Below are 8,168 nucleotides of genomic sequence, written 5' to 3' on the forward strand. Positions count from 1 at the left end.
TTACAAACTATAGATATGTACAGTTGATAACTCAGGATTTCTAGCCAATAACCATAGTTAACACCACCGTACAAGTTTCCCAAAAAATGCCAGAAACATCTTCAAATGCCTTGTCACACCAACAGCAAAGTGCACAGAGTGAGGAGAACACTAGAGTGCCTTTTCATTTTTAAAAATGTTTGGAAATATGTACAACTTTGATACAGTTTCAGGGTGCTCTGGACACCCATGGCCACTTCATGTAAACCACTGACGATTTCTAGAGCACTTTGAGAGACTACAATATGATCGCGATCCAATTTTGTAATTAAACCTAATGAGGGCAACAGACATGTCTCAAATCAGAGACATGTCTACCATGGCGCTCCCCTACTCTAAGGTATTCACAAGGAGACAGATAAGCAGTTTTTTATTCATCTTCCTCTTCCTCCTCCTCTTCCTCCTCTTCTTCCTCTTCTTCTTCATCTTCTTCCTCCACCTTTTTCCGGGGAACTTTAGCAGGACCCTTTGCACCATCAAACTTCCCTTTAGACTTATAGTCAGCAACATCCTGGAAGGAAGAGGGACACATTCTAAATGAGTGTCCAAGCTCTCTTGCAGCTGTTTGAGTGAAAGGTCGAAGGCATGCTGTCCTCATAGCAGAGAAAAATGCAGGAGTTGAAAACATGTGCAGAAGGCCCTTTTATGTCAAGTATTTGGCTCCTATTTGGCTCCACATACAAGTTTGTCACTTGGCCAAATTTTAAAATTAATGGGTATATTCAAGTACCCTCTAAGTCCTATGAATAGAACAGCCCCATCAAATCCTCCCTTACTCAGTTTTCTAAGGTAAGACTGGGGATGCAGCTCAGTGGTACAGCAAATGTCTAGCATGTGAGAGGCCCTGAATTCTATCCTCAGCATCACACACACAAAAAAAGTGAACAAACATCTCCAAACCTGCCTCAAGTCCCCAAGATGAAAAGCTGCCAGAAGCACCAACTCCAACACGACAGCTCTTACAGGGAGGTAGACTCTTGCATGCCCAGCAAAGCAACTGTACCCCATGACCTACCCAAAACAGGCCAAACTCTGTCTATTTACCTTTTCATATTTCTCCTTCAGCTTGGCAGCCTTAGTGATATATGGCTGCTTTTCGCTGTCACTCAAATTATTCCACATCTCACCCAGCTTCTTAGCCACATCTCCAATAGAGATACCAGGGTTTGTGGATTTGATCTTAGGGCGGAATTCTGAACAGAATAGGAAGAATCCAGACCTTGTGGGAAGAGAATGATATAACTTAGATGAGAATCCATAAAAATGTGAGCTGAGGTTGAGAATTCCCATGTTCCTAAGCCTACATACTTACCATAGAAAGTTCTCCCCTAAAGTGAAGAAGCATACACAAAAAATACTCTGAAACTGGGGACCGTAGAATGGTTAGACACTTCTGCAATATATGGTGCGTTCTGTCCTTCAGTTACTGGGTAAGGGGTAAAGAAGATACCTAGGGTCTAGCACTAAGAACCAGAATGTCTCCTTCCCAGTGGGAAAGCCAACAGGAAACTGTGTGCATGTGTGCACACACACAGAGCCCACAAACACCTCACCCCTAACTATAGACAACGCTAGCAATGCATTTTAAAGGTGAAGGTACAAAATGTTTTAGAGGTATGTCATTTTAAGGTAGAATTAAAAAAAAAAAACCTTTCATCTGGGTGTGGTGGCACATGCCTGTTAATTCCAGTACTTGGGAGGCTGAGACAGGAGGATCACAGGTTTGAAGACAGCCTCAGCAAGTATTGAGACTCATCAACCTCTAGAGATCCTGCTTTCAAATAAGAAATAAAATCAGGCTGGGGGCTCAGCTTGAAGGTAGAGTATCTCTGGATTCAACTCCCAGTAAGTAACACACACACACATACACACACAAAAAAACCTTTCATGCAGAAAGCAAGCTCTTAACTGTTATATCAAGTCCTGTAGTAACTTACGGTGGTCTTTTGGGGGCATTAGGGTCCTTTTTCTTCTTGCCTCCCTTAGCTGGTCCATAATCCTTCATTTCCCGATCATAGCGTACTTTATCTGCCTTGGCCATTTCATCAAATTTAGATTTCTCTTTCCCAGACATTGTCTGCAAAGAACAAGACCTATTAAATTCCCCAATGTAGTGAGGATATACCTGTCCAACTTTCCTGTAATTAATGTAGGAGCTACAGAACCAGTTGCAAAAGGGATGAAGGCTTTAACACGCACACAATTTACACAATTCTAAAGACAAGCAAGATAAATCCAAGAGAGGAAGAAAAACAGCCACCTGGAGTAACTTTGTAAGTAAGTAATGCTAAAGCATGAACTCCAACTAAGACTAGTATGAAGAAGGAAAAAAGAAAATACCTTCCACCTCTCAGAGCACTTCTTGGAAAATTCTGCAAAATTGACAGGGACCTCCGGGTTTTTCTTCTTATGTTCTTCTCTGCAGGTTTGCACAAAGAAAGCATAAGCAGACATCTTGCCCTTTGGTTTCTTGGGGTCACCTTTCGCCATCCTGACTGTGATGGATGGAAAGAAAACAAAAAGATACCATAAAGAATGTCAAATGAGGAACAAAAGATAACGATATACCAAAGGCAAAACAAAATTGTGTTTGCTTAGATAAGCCCCCTCCTCTAATGCCTGACACCACACAGCAGAAGGGAGAGAGAGTAGGAAGGAAATCAGCCTCATTGTAGCTTGTCATTTAACTTTTGACCAGCATGAAGTGCGCTGGTTTGCGAGTTACTTCTTCAGAGCAATCAAGTTCTCCAAGTGGAGCTGACCTGAGTAGGGTGCTTGGAGCTACGTTACTGAACTTCTACGTTTTGGGAACTACAACCACAAAGTAGGATAGGCACAGGGAGGACCCATTTACAGGGGTAATAGACGTTGGAAACCAACGACTTAAAGCTGGCTGGTTAGCCCTCTAAAGATAAACTGTCATCGCTGCTAGACAAGACCAAAGCAAAAAAAAAAAAAAAAAAAAAAAAGCATATAAATAAGGAAAATTTGAAACGTTGCTACTGATGCGTTTTGGCTTATAAAGAATGGCTTTTTACAACACGGTTATTTGGAAAGTGAGGTGAGCAGGTATCCCTCTTACTGTTCGTTCAAATCCATCACTGTCACTATCTACAAGGGGAAGAGACACCAGAGAGGCTAGTCTTACTCATGTGCAACGAAAAATGCAGGTCAAGCTAGGAACACTTTCTCCAAAGTTTCCAAATCAAAATGCAGCTGTGGCGTGTCATCGTCCCTGTCCCACCCCCACCCCCCCAGCTTCCCGCCATCTTTTCCTTTTCCCACACCCAAGGTCATCGTGTAAAACTAAAGCGCTCCCCTAAGCATCAAGAGCCAGCGGGGCTCCTTTAGAGCCCTGCAGCGGGAACCCGGGCGGGGCGGGACCCAGCGCTGGGGAGCTCAGGCCGGCGGCTAGCACAGCAGCCCGACGCAGCCTCGCTGCCTGGTCCCCCGGACACCCATAATTCACCTTCCATTTTGTCCAAAGCCTCCTGATGAAAGAAAGTGCCCCTGAAATCCGCCGCCGCCACCCCCGGGGGGCGCGCGGGCTCGGGGGTGGCGGCGGCCGCCGCTCGCGGGGGGTGTGGGGCCGGGCAGGCGGCCGCCTCGGCAGTGGCACCCGCCGCGCCTCCTTCGCCCCGCTCGCTAAAATGGCTGATCCGCGCGCGGCCGGCACAGGCGGCGGCTATGGCGAACAAAGCGGCCCGAGCCCCGCCGCCGCCGCCGCCGCCCGATTGCCGGCCCCCATCCCGCCCCGCCCCGCTCGGGTGGCCGAGGGCGCTGGGGCCGCGGGTCGGACCTCCCCGCCCCCCGGCCAGGGGAGCACTCTTCGGGATAACAAAGGCGCCGGTGCAGCCATGACGCTCGGCCGCACAGGGGCCCGCGGCAGCGCCCCCGGCCCTCCATGACGCCCACCCCGCACCGCTCCCGGAGCCCGCCGCCCGCTCCCACCTCTGCGCCCCGCACCAGCGTCCGCACCGCGCCAGCCATGTTCGCCCTGGAGGGCGGGCGACAAGCGGGGGTCAGCTGGCCCGCGCCCCCCCGGCCACACGGCGCTCCGCGACGGCCATGTTAATGCAGAGCCGTCAGCGCAGCCTGCGGGCCGGAGAGGCGCCCGGCGGAGCCCGCAGTTAAGTTTGCTGGCGCCGCAGCCTCTGGCGGGCACCGGCCAGCTAACCCCTGCGGACTCCGTCCCGGGCCAGCTGCACCCGGCCCCCTTCCCGCTGCTGCCGACCCGGCAGCCGCCTCTCCGCTCGCCCCACCGCCGCAGCTGCGGAAACATCTGGCACGAGGAGCCCAGGCCCCTCGGCACTCCCGAGGGCGACTGCTAAGCATGACTCCTCGGAGGGAGCCCAGCACAGAAAGCCAGAATCTCGAGCGAAACCATTGGAAAAGTTGAAACACCTGAATCGCTTCTTTCTCCGCAGCCAGCTAGCAAGGAAAGGCAAAGGGGTGGGATGGGCGCGGGAGGAGAAGCAGGTGGAGGCGGCGGCAGGCGCGCTCGCGGCGGCGGTGGCAGCGCCTGCGGGAAAGTTGTGCGAGCGCTGCGGCGGCGGCGGCGGCGGCGAGCGCGGGCGGTGCGAAACGTACCTGTATTGTTCGCTAGTCTGGGCAGCGCAGGGCACGACGCGCGGCTCAGCGCTCCCCAACCTCGCGCTAGCTGCCTCCACGAGAGCCGCCTGATTGGCCAGCGGGCTCCGCCGTTTAAAACAGCCTCCTCGCCCGGCCATTGGCTGCGGGCCTCATGCATATTAAGCAGGTGCGGGCGCCCATTGGGCGCGGCCTCTAGGATCAGTCATTCAAACAGAACAACCCGCCCGTGCAGGCTGCGGAGGCTAAACTAGAGAATTGTAATAATATTCTTACTGGCAGACACCCCGCAGGCCCTCCCCAATCAGGCAGCGCTCTCGAAGGACTTTGGAGAGGTGGCCCGCTATTCCCGGAGGCCTTGGCCTCTGACTTGGAAAGGCAAGGTCGAGACCGGCGGCTCTGCACTCGGCGCCCGCGATGCGGCTGCCTGGGCGCCCCCAGCCCTGGCCCCTGGCCCCCAATCATAACCCCGGCCCAGGGAAACCTCCCCCAGCCGACCTGAGAGGTCCGACGGTCCAACACCTCTACTTAGTTCTGCGGCAACGCGGCGACCACGGCCAGGTTACAGCTTTGTCTTTGAGGCCCAGCGGAGAGCAGCTGCACCCTCTTTGAGACCTAGAGGTTTCGGCCTTCAGATCCTCTGCTGACCACCCGAAAGGGACCTGACTCCGCTTTTCCACCTCGCGCTCCTAGGCTCTTTACGAAAGACTATTTGTGCCCGCAATAGCAGAAACAGAGCTGGGAGAGCTAGACAACGAAAGCGGAGTTTGGCAAGAGCAGAAAATTAGTGAAAGTTTGTTTTTTGGGCAGAGAGCAAGGGTGAAGATGGCCCCTCTGCCAATGTTAAAACTCCTTCCCTCTCCTCTCCTGACACACCCCCTGGTGAAGAATAAAACTGGTTCGATTGAAAGAACAAATGGGATGAGCAGGGTGGCACACGCGTGTAATCTCAGTACTTGGGAGGCCGAGATACCAGAATAGGCCAGTAACTTAGTGAGACACTGTTTCTAATTTTTACTCTCTCTCTCTCTGTGTGTGTGTGTGTGTGTGTGTGTGTGTGTCCCTGGAGACGGAACCCAGGGGCTTTTCTACCTCCGGGCTACACTCCCAGACCTATTTATATTTTATCTGGAAACAAGGTCTCACCAAGTTGCTGAGAGCCTCACTAAGTAGCTGAAGCTGGCTTCAAACCTGTGCGATCCTCCTATATGAGCCTCCCAAAGTACTGTGCAAGAGTACCTGGCTTAAGTTGTTTGTTTATTTGTTTGCAGTATCCGGTTTGGAACCCAGGGGCATTCTACCTCTGAGCTACACCCTCAGCTCTATTTTGTATTTTATTTTGAAACAGAGTCTCACTGAGTCGCAAAGGGCTTCACTATGTAGCACAGACTGTCTGCACACCGGGATTCTCCAGTCTCAGCCTACCAAATGCTGGGATTACAAGCCTGTGCCACCGCACCCGGCATTTCTTTTTTAGGGCTAGGGGTATACCTCAAAGGTAGAGCCGCTTAGCAATTTAAAGAGGCTCTGTTTCTTTCTTTCTTTCTTTCTTTCTTTCTTTCTTTCTTTCTTTTTTTTTGTACTGAGGATTGAACCCAGGAGTGTTCTACCTCTGAATGATAATCTCAGCTCTATTTATTTTATTTTAAGCAGGATCTTGCTAAATTGCTGAGGTAGAAAATTATTTCTAATTTTTCTTTTAAATTTGAATTTAAATTTAAAAGAAACAATTAAAAATAAAGCTGTGGGTGTAGCTCAGAGGTAGAATGCCCCTGGGTTCAATCTCTATTACCCATTCCCTAAAAAGAATTGAATGGGACTTAACTTGGTTTGGATTTTGCTGATGGGTTAGCTTTGAACAGGTCACTTCATTTGAAGAACTAGGCCGTTGCTTTCCAAGTGTGGGAGCAGCAATGACACCTCTCTAATGAATGTTGGAAAATTTATGGAGCTTATTGGTTGCCCAGATGACTTGCTAGAATACAAGAAAGGCATGGTCAGGGATGCTAAATGTCCGGCATTGGGCAAGACAATCTCACAGGAATTAAATGTCATACTCCAAACACTAGTATCTGCCCTTCTTGAAAAACATTTGAGGGACTCTGTCTCTTTGAGGCACTATAGACTTCCTGGAATAGATGAGAGTAAGAGGAAAGGTAAGCAAAAGAACATTTTAAAGGTGGGAACTTGGTAAAAAAAATACAAAAGAAGAAATATCTTGAGTTCATGTGTTTTTCCTTATAGGAACTTCCCTTTCCAATAGCCAAGAGGGCCAGCTATTTATGATTCCCATATCTAGAAAGGAGACCCATCATAAATTAGTTTTCCAGGTGTTCTTCCCAGAAACAATGACTGGGTTTGAAATGTATGTGTACAGAAGCTGGCCTCACACAGCACCTGTCTTCCATCTCTAGACTACAGATTCTTGCCAAGTCCTCTGAGCCCAGAAGCTGCAACACCTCAGCTTGATCATAAGGGATCCAATCCAACTCCAAAGGCAAAGATGGTATCAGATCATTATTTCAGATCCCCAATTGCCAAAATATCAGAAGTTCGGGGATTTGGGAGCTAACTTCTCTGACCTTCTGCCTCATTAAAATCAACTAATTGCCTACCTTCTGCTTCCATACCTCCACTTATGGGGAGCTTACCACCTCCCTTCTTGACTGTCCCTTCCACCTTAGCCATCTCTGAGCCTTGGGGGTCACCATCCTATACAGAGTTTATGACAAGGAAGACATCTTCTCCCAGGAGACAGCCCTAAACACTATAACCAGATCCTCAGGGCCCAGCCTGCCCACATCAGAGCTGCCCCCTCTCTTGACCCCCATCCTTTGCCCAGCTCACAGGAAAACAGTCTCCACATGTAATGTAACCTCTACTCTGCCAGAAAACATTAGCCTCTCAAGGGTGTCAGGCCTTTATATAGCAGAGATTTAGGCTGGAATCCTACAGTTAACAGACTTTCAGGACTTTTCTCTGGGCCAGCTACTCACTTGATCACACTGGGAAGTAGCAGTTGACAGTTCCAGAAGCAGCAGTTGATAGTACCAGAAGAAGCAAATGGAAGGCTGAACAAGAGAAGTAAGAGTATCTCCAAAGCATAGTGCAAGGGACACCCAGACCTCCCCACTCCACTGCCTCAGCCTCACCCATGGGCCTCCACTTTCTGAGTACATACTTCGAATGCAGAAAGGTTTACCCATGTTCTTCAAAGGAGTTGTCTCCATCTCTGCTCTAGAAAAAGCTACTCCTTAACGAGCCAATGCCCACCTGGCCTGAAGCTTCAACCTGTTGTTGCCAACATCAGAGCCTCACAGATCTTGACTATTACATAGCTGGAGGCCATTAGAGATCTGAAGGTGGTTGCCATGGGCCTTGAGTTCCCATGTCCTCTTCAAGCCTAACTTCCCCAATTACTCCATTCTTTCCCAATGGGCCTCCCTTAGAGGCTCCTCACCAGCCTGGTTTCTTCTCTATAGCCCAGTAGGTTTCAACCTCACCAAAATTCTCATTATTCAATTCCAAGACCATGTGTT

At 49.8% G+C, this 8,168-nt stretch overlaps 1 protein-coding gene across 3 annotated transcripts; it reads right to left on the bottom strand.

Moving 5' to 3' along the window:
* Window positions 1-409: 409 nt before the first annotated feature.
* On the bottom strand, window positions 410-7,859 carry HMGB3 (high mobility group box 3; the record flags this gene model as incomplete). 3 transcript variants are annotated; one of them, XM_080718533.1, is made up of 5 exons in its annotated part: window positions 410-550; window positions 1,084-1,258; window positions 1,977-2,116; window positions 2,380-2,534; window positions 7,811-7,859. In XM_080718533.1, 5 exons carry the CDS (start codon window positions 7,857-7,859, stop codon window positions 410-412), a joined length of 660 nt encoding a protein of 219 aa, XP_080574659.1. The 3 variants fall into 3 exon arrangements, with proteins under 3 accessions (XP_080574659.1, XP_080574661.1, XP_080574660.1); XM_080718535.1 differs by lacking the exon at window positions 7,811-7,859 and adding an exon at window positions 4,630-4,645; XM_080718534.1 differs by lacking the exon at window positions 7,811-7,859 and having other exon boundaries at window positions 410-532; window positions 2,380-2,529.
* Between the last annotated feature and the right edge of the window lie 309 nt (window positions 7,860-8,168).

The sequence above is a fragment of the Muscardinus avellanarius genome (genome assembly GCF_963383645.1).
Source record: "Muscardinus avellanarius genome assembly, chromosome: X".
NCBI lineage: Eukaryota > Metazoa > Chordata > Mammalia > Rodentia > Gliridae > Muscardinus > Muscardinus avellanarius.